The sequence below is a fragment of the Penicillium atrosanguineum genome (genome assembly GCF_028827265.1).
Source record: "Penicillium atrosanguineum strain IBT 20685 chromosome Unknown utg000003l_segment0_segment0, whole genome shotgun sequence".
In the NCBI taxonomy this organism is placed as follows: domain Eukaryota; kingdom Fungi; phylum Ascomycota; class Eurotiomycetes; order Eurotiales; family Aspergillaceae; genus Penicillium; species Penicillium atrosanguineum.
The window spans coordinates 3507287-3524522 of record NW_026623135.1 but is presented as its reverse complement, the minus strand read 5'-3'; the positions used below and the strand labels follow the sequence as shown (position 1 = coordinate 3524522).

At 52.3% G+C, this 17236-nt stretch overlaps 8 protein-coding genes across 8 annotated transcripts; 3 read left to right on the top strand and 5 right to left on the bottom strand.

Annotated features, from left to right (window-relative positions):
• Positions 1 to 409: 409 nt before the first annotated feature.
• Positions 410 to 2429, top strand: N7443_004761 (putative PHD finger domain protein (Ing1); the record flags this gene model as incomplete). The annotated part of the gene is made up of 4 exons (XM_056884817.1): positions 410 to 805; positions 874 to 1780; positions 1835 to 2320; positions 2371 to 2429. The coding sequence occupies 4 exons, from the start codon at positions 410 to 412 to the stop codon at positions 2427 to 2429; spliced, it is 1848 nt and encodes a 615-aa protein (XP_056743095.1).
• Positions 2430 to 2577: 148 nt separating this feature from the next.
• Positions 2578 to 3554, bottom strand: dscB (the record flags this gene model as incomplete). Its single annotated transcript, XM_056884816.1, has 3 exons — positions 2578 to 3084; positions 3167 to 3226; positions 3288 to 3554. 3 exons carry the CDS (start codon positions 3552 to 3554, stop codon positions 2578 to 2580), a joined length of 834 nt encoding a protein of 277 aa, XP_056743094.1.
• A 335-nt stretch (positions 3555 to 3889) lies between these two features.
• On the bottom strand, positions 3890 to 5859 carry N7443_004759 (TFIIH subunit TFB1 family protein; the record flags this gene model as incomplete). The annotated part of the gene is made up of 2 exons (XM_056884815.1): positions 3890 to 5658; positions 5721 to 5859. 2 exons carry the CDS (start codon positions 5857 to 5859, stop codon positions 3890 to 3892), a joined length of 1908 nt encoding a protein of 635 aa, XP_056743093.1.
• A 674-nt stretch (positions 5860 to 6533) lies between these two features.
• Positions 6534 to 8546, bottom strand: N7443_004758 (Leucine Rich Repeat domain protein; the record flags this gene model as incomplete). Its single annotated transcript, XM_056884814.1, has 3 exons — positions 6534 to 7930; positions 7983 to 8324; positions 8381 to 8546. 3 exons carry the CDS (start codon positions 8544 to 8546, stop codon positions 6534 to 6536), a joined length of 1905 nt encoding a protein of 634 aa, XP_056743092.1.
• Positions 8547 to 10890: 2344 nt separating this feature from the next.
• On the top strand, positions 10891 to 11490 carry N7443_004757 (uncharacterized protein; the record flags this gene model as incomplete). The annotated part of the gene is made up of 2 exons (XM_056884813.1): positions 10891 to 11403; positions 11467 to 11490. 2 exons carry the CDS (start codon positions 10891 to 10893, stop codon positions 11488 to 11490), a joined length of 537 nt encoding a protein of 178 aa, XP_056743091.1.
• Positions 11491 to 13155: 1665 nt separating this feature from the next.
• On the bottom strand, positions 13156 to 14625 carry N7443_004756 (phosphatidyl synthase; the record flags this gene model as incomplete). The annotated part of the gene is made up of 1 exon (XM_056884812.1): positions 13156 to 14625. The coding sequence occupies one exon, from the start codon at positions 14623 to 14625 to the stop codon at positions 13156 to 13158; it is 1470 nt and encodes a 489-aa protein (XP_056743090.1).
• Positions 14626 to 15203: 578 nt separating this feature from the next.
• On the bottom strand, positions 15204 to 15386 carry N7443_004755 (uncharacterized protein; the record flags this gene model as incomplete). Its single annotated transcript, XM_056884811.1, has 1 exon — positions 15204 to 15386. The coding sequence occupies one exon, from the start codon at positions 15384 to 15386 to the stop codon at positions 15204 to 15206; it is 183 nt and encodes a 60-aa protein (XP_056743089.1).
• Positions 15387 to 15722: 336 nt separating this feature from the next.
• Positions 15723 to 16759, top strand: gldB (putative glycerol dehydrogenase (GldB); the record flags this gene model as incomplete). The annotated part of the gene is made up of 2 exons (XM_056884810.1): positions 15723 to 16130; positions 16190 to 16759. 2 exons carry the CDS (start codon positions 15723 to 15725, stop codon positions 16757 to 16759), a joined length of 978 nt encoding a protein of 325 aa, XP_056743088.1.
• Positions 16760 to 17236: the final 477 nt, after the last annotated feature.

Below are 17236 nucleotides of genomic sequence, written 5' to 3'. Positions count from 1 at the left end.
GTCCACACCCCCAGCTCACCCAGATTTATGGGCACCACATGATTAAGCATATTACTAGTACTTAGCACCCCACCTTGTCTACATACTCTGTCTGCTTTCCTCTTCATCATCTGTACCTGACACATGTGACGTCATTTATATACACGTGACTAAGTATATTCATGCCTCACTACGCAGGCACCAACTCACCTGATCCGAGTGCTCTTCTCCGCACGCAAACTTCCCGACTGTTGCTCCTCCCTCACTGTCTTTGGTTGCTGCATAAGCTCTTTCAGGACGTGCGTGCCTCGGACTGTCCATACTGACGCCATTCTTTCTCTCGTATTCCTCGCATTCCTTCCGATCAGGTCAGGTGCACCCAGCGCTCTTCTAACGGTGCATCGCCCAGCCTGACCTTGCTCTTCACGCCATGTCCGCCGTCTCGTCATCAGTCATGAATCTCCAGGGCCAGGGGATACGTCAATCTGCTCGACAGACTCGAACAAACCCCTCTCGAACCTCCAAAACAACCGGCCGGTCATCATTGGGCTTTGGTCGAGGCTCGACAGTCGAGATTCCCTCAACTCCCCCTGTTCCTGCTGGCTTCTACCCTGCCCTCACCCATTTTACCGACGCGATCACTGCCCTCCCACGCGAGTTTCGCCGACACAACTCATTGCTGAAGGAAGTTGACGCTAAAGCATGGGCGCTTGAGGAGAATTTACTTGAGTTGCTGCAGGTTTCTTCTGAGTCGCAACCCGTACCTCATCCTACCCACCCGGCGCCTATTGTCGGGGGTGTGGTTCGGGAGGATGTCTTGCCACAGGTCAGTAACCGGTGTTGTCAATAATGTGTATTTGGACGAATTCGTATTGACTATCCATCTGTCATCAGGAGCTTTCTCAGGTATCCGAGTCGCCCGAGAGCCAAAACCGCCGACTCCTCTTCGATCGCGTCCGACAAAACCTCTCTGATCTCATGATGACCGCGGACGAAAAGAACCATGTGATCTCAAACGCAAACGAAGAGTTGGACCGCCAAATCGTCCGCCTGGACACCGTCTTCCCGTTCATTGCCGGCGAGATAAGCGACGAGGCCCGCCTGGGTAGCTTGACGCACTGGGCCTACTCAAATAAGACTGCTGCAAAGGCTGCGACCAATGACCGACCGCGCCGGGAAGCTGTGAACCAACGACAAGACTTGGCGGCTGTGCTTCACGAGGCTGAAGCCGCTAGTCGCAGCGAGGTAAGGCGCGAAGCTGTCCAGGCGCGCAAAATGCGTCGCAACAACGTTGATGCGGACTATGAGGACACCCGTGCCCCTCGCAAGACGAATGCCGCCAAATCCCGAGGAGAACACACAACGGCAGATCAGAGCGCCGCCGCCAAGCGCCGTAAGGTGGAACGGCCTGCGGCCATGGACATGGGTACACCGATGGAGCGCTCCGCCAGCGGCGCAGGAAGCCAGCGGGTTTTATCCAAGGATGGCGCAGAGAAAAAACGATCTCGCGCGCCCAACCCCAATGCCGCCGCAGCGCGAAAGAAGTATGTATACTCCTCCACCCCGATGACGCGAACTAACCTCCCCTCAAGGACCAATACGACATCCAACGCTGGGTCACCTGTACTGGCACCTTCTCCTCTTATCGGGACTTTCAATGCCCCGCGGGGTGCCGCCAGCCCTGGACCCAACCCAGCTCGACCGCAAACCTCGAGAACTCAACAGAATGCAGGACAAACTAGCAACTCTCGACAGCGGCCCTCATCTTCGGCATCAAATCGCCTTGGCCAGCCAAATACCTGTACGTTGACTCGACTCCAATTCCCCTCGATGGTTGTCTAACACTTCTTTCTAGCCAAACCCTCCGACGCCAGATCCACACCCCGAGACGGCCCCCTCAAGAACGAAGTCGCCATTCCTGACGCACGAGACTATGAAGAAAGCAGCCGAGTCTCTGTCCCAACGGGGAACAAACGCGAAGATATGGACGTACGACCCACAGACCCCCAGGAGTCCGAGACGAGCAAGGGACGAAACTCCAAGACCTCCACACCCATCCTCTCCACATTCGCCGAAACGCAGTCTCGCGCACGACCAACGCGAAGTAATGACACGGCACCTAAGCGTAACGCAAAGAAACCCGCCATCCCCGCGCCAGCCATTCCCTCAGACGAAGAGTCCCTTCACGAAGGCGACGACGAAGACGAGGAGGGCGAGCCCCGGTACTGCTACTGCGACCAGGTCAGTTTCGGCGAGATGGTCGCATGCGATAATGACGCCTGCCCGCGCGAATGGTTCCATCTGTCTTGCGTAGGGTTAACCAAACCACCCGGGAAGAATGGTAAGTTTGCCTTTTCCTTCAACGCAACAATCCATACTAACCCGAGACAGTAAAATGGTACTGTAACGAATGCAAAGAAAACATGCGACGGAGTCGCAACGGGCGGTAATTTCTATCTGGAATAGAAAAAGCCATGTCATGTTTACACTAGCGGATAGACCGAATATACAACCATTACGAATCCAAACCTTTTCTTGAAGACATAATGCATTGTTCACCCTAGACTGGACAGGGCATCTTAGCCATGAAATCCTTCTTTAGAAAGCACCTCTCAACCTCTCCATAAGCCCACTACTTTCCTCTCCAGTCCCGCTCCGCCTCTGTCCACCATCAACACCTGTGGAGGCAGCAACCTCCCCCTCCAATCTTCTCCTCAAATCCTCATACCGTTCCCTCTCCGCACTACTCCCCCCATTCGCAGCGCCCCTCCTCTCCCTCTCACCGACCAACCAAGCCGGGACTCGGAACCCCGTGCTCGAAGGCGATAGACCTGGAAGTAACTCCGCGCGCCACGCGACGCCGATAGTCCAGCCCACAGCTGAAGGGAGCAACATCGCAGGGAATTGCGAAAGGGCAAGCTGAGCTGCCACGAGGTATGTTGTTGATTTGTCGGAGAGGAGGAGGGTTAGACTGCTTGGTTCGGGTTTGGGTGCATTTGTGTTCTCGGCTGTGGCTGTGGATGTGGATGATGAAGATGATGAAGATGCAGATGCAGATGTTGTGCCGATGCGGTAGCGGAACGTGTGGGGGATTGTGGCGTAGTACTGGGCTAGTAGAGCGAAGACAGTCGCTGTTGGGCCGGAGGGGAGGTAGTTGAGGGAATTTAGGGGAGAGGGGTCTAGCGACGAGGGAGAGGAGAAGGGGCGGGAGGATAGTGGCGTATGGAAGCGTAGTCAAGAGGAATGTCTGGACCATGTCAGTATCTGCGTTGGTGGTATTTTTCTTGTTCCATTCGTGGGAGGCTTACAGCCATCTTCCGCTTTCCCCAAGCGCGTTCCACGACTCTCAGGTGATACACCAACATGGCGGCGAAGAGGGCCTCCGTGGAATTGGAGAAGCCGGCGACTTGCCAGATCAGGCCGCGCCAGAATTGGGCGTAGGGCCAGAAGTGTGGCGAGACATGGATGGAGGCTAGGTGTTTGATATCGAAGAGGGAGAGCGCGATTGATGAGGTGATGGTGTAGACCAGGAGGGACTTCGTGAGCGGGGTATTGGTGAGGCCGGATGTGAGCATCTTTGCCAATTTGGGTCGTGCTGAGCCGGTGCTGTTAAATAGGGATTGTTGGAGGGCTCATTGGGTTCGTTCGCGGTGGTTGTTGAAGGTGAGTTCGGCGAGTGGAGATGTGAAGGAGGCCAGATGGCACGTCGGGGGATCCGGGGTACCTCGGCATGCCGAGATGATCTATAACAGGTGCTCCATGAGTGTAGAAGTACATGAGTGTACATGCATGGATTAAGCACTAGTTTGCAGATCACATAGTATAGTATCGGTGCAAAGCAAATGGTATTTGTGATATTATACAGTTCATGCCCATAAACGCCCGTCTTTCCGTTTTTGGTCTCGTTCATCTACATAGTCATCGCGGTTGACTCTTTCGCCATCTCCTCCTTTAAGGCTTTGTTATACTTATCCAGGGCCAGTTGCAAAGCATGGATCATAGGTCCAAGAAGTTGATTCACGACTTGGGCGCCGCCCTCCACCTCCAGGTTGACCCTGATTTTTCTTCCGGTCGTTTGATAGACCTCCCGCGCGTGGCTTTTGATTTTTTCGACCTCCAACTGTCGCTCCGCTTCTGCGTTTTTGGCCACGACTTGAATGCGGTCTAATGCACGCTCAAGAGACTCGGATAGTGATGCGACTTCCCCCGCTCGGTCCGGGTTTCCAGATAGGAAGGCTTGCCAGAATTGGTGCAGGAATTCAGTTGACGTCGCTTGGGTTAGTGTCAATCGATCATAGATTGCTATCGAGAGACCGAAAGTGTCGGAGGAGGAGGCTTCGCTCATTTGAGTTCGTCGCTCACGCACAGCCCCGAGAATCTGAGAGAATGCGTCATGGAGCGCTGCAGATGATCCAACTGGACGTTGACTGGCTGGGGCATCATCCATTTCCTCGTCTTCCTCATCCTCGGGATCGACAAGCTTCTGTAGCGGTGCACTGCCACCGAGCGGGAGATTATGTGCAATCTCTCCGCGGAGCTTCTGTAGAATGAGACTGGGGTCCTGCTGCGCAAATTCCTTCTTCTGATCATCCTCCTGAGCCTGGGAGAAGAACCGGTTCTGGTCGCGGATGTTTAATGTGATGCGAGACTGTTCCTCGTCTCCGCGAAGGTCTCGTAACTGAAGCTTCTTATACGCCTCTTCATCCATGCCAATCGGGGCGCTCATATCCCCATCGGCTGGCGCGACGTTCGCCATGATTTTCTCACTCAGGCTATTCAGCGTGCGAATGATCGGGACCTTGTCCACACCAGAGGGCCGCATGTCCAGATCCGGCCGGTTTCCACGGCGCTGACTATTGTGGCTTTCGTTGGCCGCCATATCAAGAAAATGCGGGATATTGGCGTCGCGGCTCCCATCCGAAGTTTCATCTCGAAGATACTTGTCCAGAACAGCGTCAGTGGCATCCGCTTCGCCAATTCGCTCTCCACGCAGCTTCTTGAACAGCCGACTCTGGAAGAACCGTGACCAAAACTGCTGCTCGCTGAGCTTAGGCACATTCTCATCATACACGCGCTTTACGAGCGGGTGCTGCGTAAAAATAAGCTGAATTTGCTCTTTGCTAATATTCAACCTGGTCACGTTGTCTTCCACGCGTGGTTTCAGGGAAGATAGGACGTTGTAAGAGCCGCGAGTCTGGGTTCGTTCGATCGCGTGCGCTCGCAAGAGGTGAAGCCGAGTAGACCAGAACTGTGACATGAACTGGCCGGAGGTCAACTTCTCGGGTTTCGTTTTCATCGATTCCATAAACATTTTTTGTAGCACGGGGTCTGCCTTCAACAGTGACTGTTGGAGCTCCACGTCGCCTTTTAGGCGATTATCGTCGTCCCACGGGTTCTTCGTTGAGGCGCCCGAGGAGACAGCATTTGCAATAGCCATCGCCGCTGAGAGACCTCCTCCGCTACCTCCAGGTGTAGGGGTTCCGGACGGCGTCCCCGCCTTTGCCGCGTTGACTCGGGCGCTGAGTGCATCTTTAATAGCATCAGCCTGCGGGCGGGCGTCTGCCCCGGCTGTGAACTGGAAGGTATAGGTGTCTAAAGTACCGTTCGGTGGGGCATCTGCAGCCAGTGCAAAAATCTTTAGCATGACCTTGGCGGCCGTGGCGGGCGTCTGCTGTAAATCTACGCATCACCGGGTGGTTAGCAAAGTGGCAGTTGGCGCAGGGTTCAAACAGCTGCCATACTTGTGATTTTAGACACATGAATCGTCAAGGCCGCAACGTCAGCGGCCGCAGGATTCCAGGTGAGTGACTCCTCATCCCGGCTCAACGTCAAGATGCCGTCCTTCTTCTTGTATGATGCTGCTCCGCTTGGAGGTGCCATCGTCGCGTGTCGAGACAGCTTCCACTGTCCTTTTCGGCGACAATGATACCACCCATCGGGATGAGCAGAGATCCCCCGGGCAAGTGAAGCGAAAAAGGACCGGTGCCTTTGAGGTGGTGAGCAGTGGGTGAATATGAAGGACGCTGCCATGAGCCGCAGCTCTTCTGTAATGTGTCACGTGATCTCTATCATGGGTGAAGTACCCCAGCATCTTCCGCTTATGGGTTGGATATTATACGTAAAAGAGGAATCCGAAGATACTACTCTAATCTACATGTATGGAAAGGAAAAATTGGATAAAAATTGTATGAGTAGAGTGATGCGGAAACGCCGTTAATCATATCGACGCCAGATGCGGGAATTTTGAAACGCAAAAACGCTGAAGAGATCCTGAATGCTATACAACAAAAGAAGACGCAAAGGAGAGCACGAACCCGAAGCCAGGAGCCAGAATGCCGAAATTCGTAAGCCATATTGCGCGCCGCCATGCATAGACCGGATATCATCATATCATAATCATCAAAAACAAAGTCCACCTAAAGACGTAAGTGCAGCTAAATGGGTAGTAATCAAGGGTATTTGCACCAAAAATAACATGAGAAATGAGAAGCAAGAGAAATGCTTTTGCAAACAAGGTCGAGAGGATCGAGAAAGAAACCATTGCAGAGAAGGAATCATTTCTTGAACATGTAGTGGCCGTAGATACCACCGACGTCGCCGACAGCCATGGGGATCTTGCGCATGCCCCACCATCTGGCGCCCATCTTCCAGGAGCGAGAGCCATCATCGATAGCCTCGTTGGGAACAGACCACCGGTCACGAACGTACCAGCCACGGCGACCGAGCTCTCGCACGGTCCAGCCCACGGAGACTCGCTGGGTCTTCGCTCGCTCGCGAAGCGGGTTGATGATCCTGTCGACGAATTCGACGACCTGCAACGGATAGCTTTGGTCTGACAACAGGGAACAGGTGTTTGAGTTGAAGATGGAAGCGATGGTCATGGAGGAAACCTTGGTAAGGTCGAGGTAGCAGAGAGTGCTGGGAGGCAGACTCTCCTCAGCACCGGACTCAGTCTGGCGTGTGCGAGCAAAGAAAGAGTTCACATCCGTCACTGAGATATCAGCAGAGGCCAGGCTCAGTTCCTCCAAGTGCTTGGTCAGAGGGACCAGCAAAGGAGCATGGTCGGATGTGACTCTCGCGCCTCCCAAGTTCAGGGAGCGCAGAGTCTGAGGAAGCTTGGGCAGCAGGGCTGTCACGTCATCTTCTTCCAGCAGGCGGAAGCGGGTTGGGTCCGTCATGAGGTTGAGGAATACCAGAGAGTCACGAACCGCGGGGTGGGTGGTGAGGAACTCCACCAGCGCAGACGGACGAAGGCGAGTGCATCGGGACACACTCAGATGTGTGATACGAGCCGTTTCAGGGATAGCAAACAGAGCAGAGTCATTGACCTGGGTGTGAGTCAGGTCTAAGTGCGTCAAGTTGGTCAGACGTGACAGAAGGTTGTCGAAGAGGGGTGCCGGGATGGTGCTACACTCGTGGAACGAAAGGCGTTGCAGGTTGGGCATGCTCATAGGCAAAGGCGGACCACCGGTAAGAGCCTCAGTAATCTTCTGGGAGAAAGCCTGGGTGGCGCATCCACAGAAATCCAAAGCACGAAGGTTCGGCAGGTCCATGAATAGTTTCCGAAGGATATCCACGCTGAAATCCCCCTCGAGGTGCTCCTGCAAAAGACATTCCTTCAGGTTAGGCAAGAGATCCAGGCACTGCATCAGAGTGCGCGAAGTTAGGTTTTGAATCTCGGCGTTCATCTGCCTCGAGCGACTAAAACCAACGTTGGTGAAGTGCGAAAAATCCAGGCGGCGCACCAGGGTGCCAAGTGCAGGATACTGCGACACATGGTTGAGAGCCTTCGCGAAGACGCCCGAATGCGGGAAGGTCATGTTCCTGTACAACACACTCAAGGTCGCGGCGTGCAACGTGCGCGAGGCGAGCAGGCACGAGATCAGGTCGACATTGCGCGGAGTATAGCCATTGGGTGGTACATCCAGGGCCAAGAGAGAGATGATTTGATCTAGAAGGTTGGTCAGTACACAAGCCTACATCTGCGCGCGAACATGTCTTACCGAGGACCTCTGGCGGAACTTTTTCAAGAGCCGATGTGCCGGGAGGAGGCGACGGTGGAAGTTCTTGTTCCACGACGACGGGAACCTGAGGGGGCTTCAGTTCTTTTCCGGAATCGGTAGTTTCCCACGCCCAACCCTTGGCCTGGAGATTTCCCAACCCACGTAGATCCCCAAAACTCCGACTCAGACCTCTTCCCCCTAGCCGAATCTGCTTCCAGCCGAGAAAACCACCACAGGGACAGCAAAAGTCCGGAGTCGGCTGCATCTCCGGGAGTTCCAGTTTGCGCGGCTCTTTTTGGGAGGGCGTGTGCTGCTGGGTGTCCACGAAAGACTGCGCAATGCCTGAACGACAGAACGATATCAGTAGGCGTAACCATAAAGAGACTGGCCGTACGTACCGTCGACGTCTTCCTTAATAGAACCAAAGGATGGGCGCCTAGAGCTGGAGCCGTCGGGAGTGCCGCACGAGGACGGCGATGAGTCGCGCGAGTGCTGATCGCCACAGCAGTTGGTGTTGAAGCGAGGCACCATAGGCTTCTTCTCAGAAGGAGAGACGGCGGCCATTGTGTATACAAGATAGAGCGGGCCCTCTATAAGGGCTCGCGGTTCCTTTTCAGTTTTTTTTTTTCTTGAGAAATTGGGAGGTAGTTTTGGAGTAGGGTGGAAACACAGAAAGATTTTTCAGAAAGTCTGGCGAGTAATAGGCAGCTTCCCCGGATTCCACAAAGCAAAAAGAGTTTCCGGTCAATAATTAGAATCGGGTTGAAAAGGGCGACGGCGGAATTAGGGCTGTTAAAAATGGGCGCTGAGGGGCGGGGAAGAAAAAAAATGGTGAAGCTGTTAGTCACGGAAAAGGCCGACCCGGTGTTGCGCTGTCTTAGCGGGGAATGATGTGGTCCACCGATCGCTTTTCGGTTGGAGAAATAGTCAGAGTTCTAAAAAAGAAGGTGAAGGATATAAAGACCTCTGAGGGGCCGATGGCAAAACCGGTGGCGGCTACTTCATTGTAGAAGTTAGTTAATGTACCTAAAAAGTACCGGGGGCGAGTCACCGGCCAGACTCGGCTTAGATCGTCGTTAGTTGAAGAAGCTACCCCTGCAGCCCCCGATTTGCTTTTCTTTTCTTTTCTTTCTTTTCTTTCTTTTTTCCTCTTTTAATTCGACCTTCTCTGTCTATTACATGGCGTCACCGGGAACTGCCATCTCCGACCGATCGATTATCTACCCGTTCCTGTCTTATCTAACATGCGATGAAACCCTAGCAGAATCGCATTATTATCTCCAACCGTTTTCCTCGGGAATATCTATGACATAACTTAAACCGCCGTTCTGGGCAAGCGTGTCCGGTGGGTTGGTCCATCCCGGAGCCCGGACCAAAGCACAGGTCAGCTGCTTTACGCCTCAAGGTTACCTTTTCCTATAGTTGCCAGCTGTCCAAGTTTCCATTATGTACCCCAGGATGCGTGAGATCACAGAGTTCTTGTTACCTAACTCTTACTACTTTTCCTGCAGATGCTATTCGCCCAGCCAGCCGATCCATGCGGGGACACGCGCGCTATTACCTAACGGAATGTCATGTGACCTTCTATACTCCTTCCCCCCCCCCTTACACTAGTGAACGAATGGGTCGGCTCACCGACATTATTTCCATGACTGGATTGATTGATCAGACAAGTCTGATCGACTGGCCAAGAGAGCTTGACTTACTGCCGACCGGACTTGCTCGGCGGTGTCATGTCCAGCCCCGTTGCATTCTTGGGTTGCGCACTCCGATATTGGGATATTGACTGTCACTACATCCTTGGTCTCCGGTGAACGGCAGGGTTGGCAAAGGCTTGGTTTAGAGTCAATCAGCATACCATGTGACACCCTCCCCTGTACTTCGTTGTCGAGATCGGGATGCCGGATGACGTTTTCTCCGCGGAGAGCCTTCCTCCGGCTATCGGAGGATGATGCGATCCCCAAGAGACGTGAGATCGACTGCCAACGGAGGGTGGGGCTCTGTGATCGTCTTGGTCCACTTTGATCTCACGTAGATTTACGGCCGAACGACATTAATGCAAATGGGCCTTAACGCTAGTCTCTTGGTCTTCCTAGGTATCTCTCCCTTTTTTGAGACATACTATGGAAAGCCTCTTTATGTATGCCCTCAACAGTAATTCTTAGCTGCTGTATCATTCAGCCCATCTAGAACATTTCTTGGCGAGTTATGTGTGTGTTGGCAGATCTACCGCAACTTCGTAGTCGGTCTATAGGATGAGTTGTAGACTAATACAGCAAACATGTAGGCAGTTGCTTGGCAGGACTCATTTGCTTACAAATTCACCTTGACCATAGGCTTGATAGGATGTTGTCAAATCATTTTGGAGATTCATGTTCGTGGACATGACTTGACTTGGCCCCGCGGGTGGTTGTCACTCGTACAATACACAGAACTGCCACTTTTTGAATCTCATCGGTTGATACTCGCACTGTGTAAAATTTCACACTTCGTTCAAACTATCCGAGTCATTCTCATACCCGATGCCTCGGTGATCTAAATATAGTGATGAAATGGATCTCAAAGATCTGATATGCGGAAATGTATCAATACAGATGTCCAAGCATATAGTAAAACCAACCTCAGATCGTCTCACCTGGTGCTCTCACTCGTTCTTGGGATTGCCTATCTCAATCGATATTATTGAAAGGATCAAAATTACTTTTCTCTTCATCTTCACATTCTCTTAGGCGAGGATTCTGGCAAAGAAATATAGCTCCTAACCTTTATCGAAAGATTCTTGAACTCATTCCTCTTTATCCACTTCACCACCCGTCGACAGTTTCGGAGACAAGCCTGATCTTCTCTTCAGAACGCTATCCAGGCTACTCTCTTTCTCAATTCAGTATCTATCGACGAGATCGGCGAGATGACCAATCTCATTTCGGTGCCAAATGCGCCACAAACGGCCGTTCGCAAAACCTGGCGCCAGCAAAAACCTCGAACCAAAAGACTCCAAAATTACTTCAATCAACTCCTGGCTCAATCTCACGAGCTTGAATTGGAGTTTGAAAAGGAGAAAGAAGCCCATGCAGCAGCCAAAGAAGACGACATCCAACGTCTGGCTTCGGAAAATAACAAGCTGTTAGAGCAAATTACCACGGAGAGACGGGCGCATGAATCCACAAAATTGGAGCTGTCCAGCAACAAAGCCTACAAATGTGATAGAGACGACGCCATCAAGAAGAACAACGACCTTATTGAATCATACAACCTTCTCGTTACAGAATATCTTGAGTTGCGGATCAAACTTAATTTAATTAAAGTCGAGATCTCAAATCTGCAGACCGAGAAAGATGCGCGTCTGAGACAACTCAACGACTACGAATCCGAGTTGGATGAGGCATGGGCCAAAATGAGCTATGCTTTCTTGCGTGTGAAGGTAAGCGATCATTCAAGAGAGGATATAACTGCACTCTACTAACGGGCTTCCCTTCCGTCCTAGAACGTCAAGGAAGCTGCGCCGTAGTTTTTTAATTAAAATGCTCATCAACAGTCAAATGCCGACGCTGGTCTTCACTAAGAATTAATGAAATTTCAGTGGAGGGGAGGGATGGCAGCCCTGAAGGGGGGGGTGTATCACAATATATTCCACTATGAGGAGGCGTGAGGTATTCGAAGGTACCGCAAGTTGTTGGTGATTTCGTGGTCTATCGTTGCTGCTTAGCTAGGCGAGGCTAATTAACTGACCATCAATTGGAATATTTTATTCTCAAAATTTAGAAAAATGAATTAGAAATGGTCTCGGTACCCAGAGATAGACTTATCGATGTGCTCGCATGTGCTCGTGATTATCTTCTGGGTCGAGGACTTCGAAAGCTCACAAGAAAGTGTCTCGTTCTCGCAAAGCAAAAAAGGAGAATAATTATTCCCAAATGACATGCGGAATAGCACATAAATTTCTTTGACCTATCGCAATTCTTAATTTCTATCCGAATTTTGTATGTAATTTTAGATTGGTGGCATAAAGTTTGAACAATTCCCAGCCATCCATCTTCACTTGTGCACGACTAGTCATCTATCGTTACAGAACCCCCTCATCCCCAACTTCCATTTTGGCGGTTACTCTCTACTCTCACCAACAAATCGCACGCAATAAAAAGCAGAAATTCCATCTCTCCTTAATTACGCAGATGAGCAACATGCTATTTGTGGATGTCGCCATTTCATGTACCACTGACCAGCGAGGAAGCCAGCTGGGAGGGAGCTTCGAATCCAACTATGAAGACTGAGCCCAGAAATTGAAGCCGCACGATGACATGAAGGGCTTGATGAATTCAAGGGGCTTAAAATGGGATTGGGGAAGTATCTATCTTGCAATATAGTCCATCGTGGAGGATAATCGCGGGGTTCAACGCGCTGAACAGGGTCATTAAGTGGTCAAGATCGCTGCAAATTAGCTAGTCAGGGTCGGTGATCCGATTAACGACCAGTTTGAAATTCGTTAATCCGTAGAATCAAAAATGACCCGCATACTTCTTCAGGGTTCAATGCTCGCCAGTCACCAGGCCAAGACAGAAGGGGATCCCGGTACAACAAACCATGCAGGAACCAGTACCACGTGGCCGGGTGCAAGCATCGATGACTAAATATCCGACAGGTCACATGTACAAAGTCCTTCGAAAAAAAAATCACACGATCTAGAGTCTAGCCGCTGCTACCCGCGGCCACGGATAGGGCGGATAGGTTTGCCACTCGCGTGGAAAAGACTTGCATATTCAGGGTTTAATGCGGGTGTGCCTGGGCAGGTGATTAAATTTAGAAGGGCTTCATTTGTGCATAAGAAAAAGTCTGTATTGGTTTAAATATGATCAACATCCAAGAAGAAAAAAAGGATGCGAACGAGTGTTCACAACTTGGGCACATATGGCCAGAATAGAAAAACACAGTCTAGCTGTAGAAAAAGTAAAGCCGATATCATTCAAATCTGCTTGAAATAGAATAGGAACTGAGGCGAAGGGGATATCAAAAAGTCTTGAAGTCTTGAAGCCCGGAAGCCCCCATTATTTAACCAGGAAAACCATGGGGGAACATGCAAAATAGAGCAAGACAAAAGGTCTAGCACTGGGACGGAAACGCAAAAACTCCCGAAGCGTCACGGAACGGAGGCTCATAATTCGTGATTTTGGTTCATTTACTCAACAGCCGAGCTACCTTCGGCACCGAGAACAGGGTTGACCTTGGGGTTCCACTTGAACTTGAAGTCCTGGCCAAGTTCTTTGCGGATGACTGCCTTGACGGCGTCCAGGACGTGGTCGTACACGCCGAAGTTGGCAGGGTTGTTGGTATCGTTCTCGCCTTCCTTGCCCTGGAAGACACCAGTGCGAACCAGGCAGGTGTTCCAGCCGTACATGTTGCCGCCGACGATGTCGGACTGGGGGTTGTCACCGATCATGTAGACATTCTTGGGCAGACGGCTCTCGTTGTGGATCTCTTCCATCCAGTTCTTGAGAACTTCGTCGGCGTATGTGTATGTGGCGCGCTCAGGCTTGCCGTAGACAATACGCTCAAGCTCGACGCCAGTAGCGGCCTTATATTGGGCCTCGATGGCGATACGGAAGGCACCTTGGGTGAGACGTGAGGGGCCTCTGTGGGCGGTCGCGAAGACAAAGTCACCCTGGGAGAAGTAGATCGGGATGCGGCTGTTCTCTGGGTCCTCGGCCCGGGTCAGGAGCTTGCCGTTGTCTGAAAGAAGCAAGTCAATGATAATTTGGAAATCGGTGGCATAGTCGCGGGAGTCGGCAAAGACCAGGATAGCATCAAACTTCATCTTGGAGAAGTCGCGGGGCTTAGCACCGGCACGGTCCTCCTCAGTGAAAGTGCCCCACGGGGAAATAGTGGGGTCCCAGGCCTGGATATCCTTGGGATGCACGACGTGCTTGAAGCCATAGGTCTCAGCAACTTCGCGAACCTTGTATCCTTCGCCACCGCAGACGAGAACAGTCTCATAGTATTCTGCCAATGCTTGCATGGGAGTGTGAGATTGGATGAATTGTTGGGTGGAGATGGGGACCTCCAGCTGCTCTGCAAGCTGCTTGCAGCGAGCTTCCTCAGTCTTACCACCACCGTTGGTAAGTAGAACATAGGGAATCTTGATTCCCAGCTCATTGTCTCCGTTGAGCATCTTCAAAGCCTGTTTGGCTTCCTCAATAGGCTCTAGACCATGTGCCAGCACACCGTCAATGTCAAAGGCGAAAGCCATGTTCTTCGCAGCCTCGACCTTCTCCTTGGACATATCCTGCACCTGAGAAGCCAGAATATCCTGGGACAAAGCGGGTCGCTTGGATCTCAGGTGCGAATTGCGCGGTGAGCGCGGAATTGGAAGAGAAGTACCAAAGGAGTTGCGTGAGCTACGGCGCTCCTTCATAGAGGGCGACAGACTCAGGTTGTGCATGAGGGCAGCGGCATCACTGATAGAGCTACCGGTCACGGGAACTTCCACAATCTTTCCAGCATCGCCCGGGATGAGCAAACCACTAGCGGTACGGGTCATGCCCGGGCGAGTAGGCTGCTGAGGGGCATGGCTGGCGGTGCGCGAGACAACCGGACGAGGGGTTTCCGAGCGAGAGACATCCTCAGGAGTCAGTTCTGACATGCGAGTCATTTTGTAAGAGATAGAGAGAGGGTATGTGGGTGAGCGAGTAAGGTATTGCACAAGTAGTAAGTATCTGTGTGATAAGAGGAGATCGCCGGCGATGTATGTCCGCGTCCAGTGGGGAGAAAAACAGTGGGGGAGGATAAGAGACTGTGGGGATCTGGAGACATAAAAGAGGGGATGCATCAATAAATAAATAGGAGAAGGACAGTAGCCTTGAGGACGGTGGAGTATGCGTACATGCCTCCGCGCAAAACCGGTCTCAATTGGACAAAACAAGTAAGTAACATCTTGTCACCTGTTTGCATTGGGGGGAGGGGAAGGGCCCCACTCAACGGTAGGCATCAGAGCGCCGTTCCTAGGAATTTTCGTCATGGAATTGGCGTAACACCTCTGGCACTGCGGCTGGGAGGAGAGGGAGTGCTCTGCCACATGGGTGTAGGGACGGGTACCCGGTACCTGCATGGTGGCAGGACATACGGCGTCATTCCGAGTACCTGCTACATGGAGTGGTCTTCTCCGGCGGCCGACTCAATCAGGGGTGCATGATTGGTTCGATAGGGGCCATTATGGGCCTCTTTGGACCATCATGGGCCGGACTGAAGCAGTAGGAGACGCCGAGTGGGCCGGAACAGGGCCCCTTCACCCGAAGCGGACTCATCATTGGCGATGCGCCCAGTTCGCCCGTGGAACGGCATAAGATCGATGGAGCCGATGACGATCGGGCGGGTCAAACGCTCGGAGCTGTTTCGAGGTGCCCGTGATGTCATCGCGGCATTTTGAAAATTACACTGAAATTTTGGACGCTGGGCTCAGGTACATTTGCAGGAGATCCCGAAGGAGGGGAGCCAATGATCCAGGCAGTAGTGGACGAGATCGGCACCGGGATATTCACGGTAGCAAGGTACGAGGGGGGAGAAGGACAAGGTGTAGATAGTAGTCGGGAGTCCGAGTGTGTAGTCTGGGAATAGGAAGCTGCACCTTACCCCTCCACCCCACCCATCAAGAGCGTCATCGCTTGACGAGCTGCTTAACCCCCCACTTCTTCTTTTTCTCAGCCTTCTTCCTTTCTTCTCCTCTACATACTTTCAATCCTCTCTACAATCATGTCTAACGGAAAGACTCTCACTTTGAACAATGGCGTCAAGATCCCCGCTGTCGGCTTCGGCACCTTCGCCAGCGAGGGCTCCAAGGGCGAGACCTACAATGCTGTCATGTGCGCCCTGCGGACCGGCTACCGCCACCTCGACTGTGCCTGGTACTACCTGAACGAGGACGAGGTCGGTGATGGTATCCGTGACTTCCTGAAGGAGAACCCTTCCGTGAAGCGTGAGGACATCTTCGTCTGCACCAAGGTGTGGAACCACCTGCACCGCTACGACGACGTCCTCTGGTCCATCAACGACTCCCTCAAGCGCCTGAAGCTTGACTACGTCGACCTTTTCCTGGTCCACTGGCCCATTGCCGCCGAGAAGGACGGCCAGGAGAAGCCCAAGATTGGCCCTGATGGCAAGGTACATAATTGCACGATCTATATGGCCTATCTCCGAATAGAAGCTAACCAATTCTGCAGTACATCATCCTGAAGGACCTGACCGAGAACCACGAGACTACATGGCGCGCGATGGAGAAGCTGTATGAGGATGGCAAGGCCAGGGCCATCGGTGTCTCCAACTGGACCATCCCCCAGCTTGAGGAGATGGCCAAGTTCGCCAAGGTGCAGCCTATGCTTAACCAGATCGAGATCCACCCTTTCCTGCCCAACACCGAGTTGGTCAACTACTGCTTCTCCAAGAACATCATGCCCGAGGCCTACTCGCCTTTGGGCTCCCAGAACCAGGTCCCCACTACCGGTGAGCGTGTGGCCGAGAACAAGACCTTGATCGACATTGCCGAAAAGGGTGGCAACACCCTCGCCCAGGTCCTGATTGCCTGGGGATTGCGCCGCGGCTACGTCGTTCTGCCCAAGTCCTCCAACCCCAAGCGCATCGAGTCCAACTTCCAGAGCATCGAGCTGTCCGATGCCGACTTCGAGGCTGTGAACAAGGTGGCCGAGGGCCGTCACTTCCGCTTCGTCAACATGAAGGATACCTTCGGCTACGATGTCTGGCCCGAGGAGACCGCCAACAACATGTCTGCTTAAATCTATCAAAAGCGAAGATACCTAGTACCCGTTCGGGATTATGAAGAATGAATTATATCCGTGACTGCGAGAGCGGTCCACACCTCCTCACAGACACACAATTGCCTCGTAGACTGTTTTCACCCAAGATCCGACACCCGACTCCGAATAACCAAGAGGAATGTGTCAAACCGCCCATCTTACACGCCGGCCACGTCCCCGCCGGGCTCCACGCGCCATTCCACCTTATTTTCCAGCCTCCCATAAATGAGACACTTTCGAGGTTCATGAACTGTACCCAAAAATTGCAACCTAGTATCAAGCACGTATAGCCTACGTATTTGCAAATTCCCAAATTCCAATCCCTACGCCTTGAAAAGGTCAAAGCAACCCAAGAAATAAACACCACCAATAGCGGGGTCAGCCTCCCGCCTCCAAAACCAATTCGGCATCTTCACCCTCCCAAAACACTCATTCCACAGCGTTACACCGTGTCCA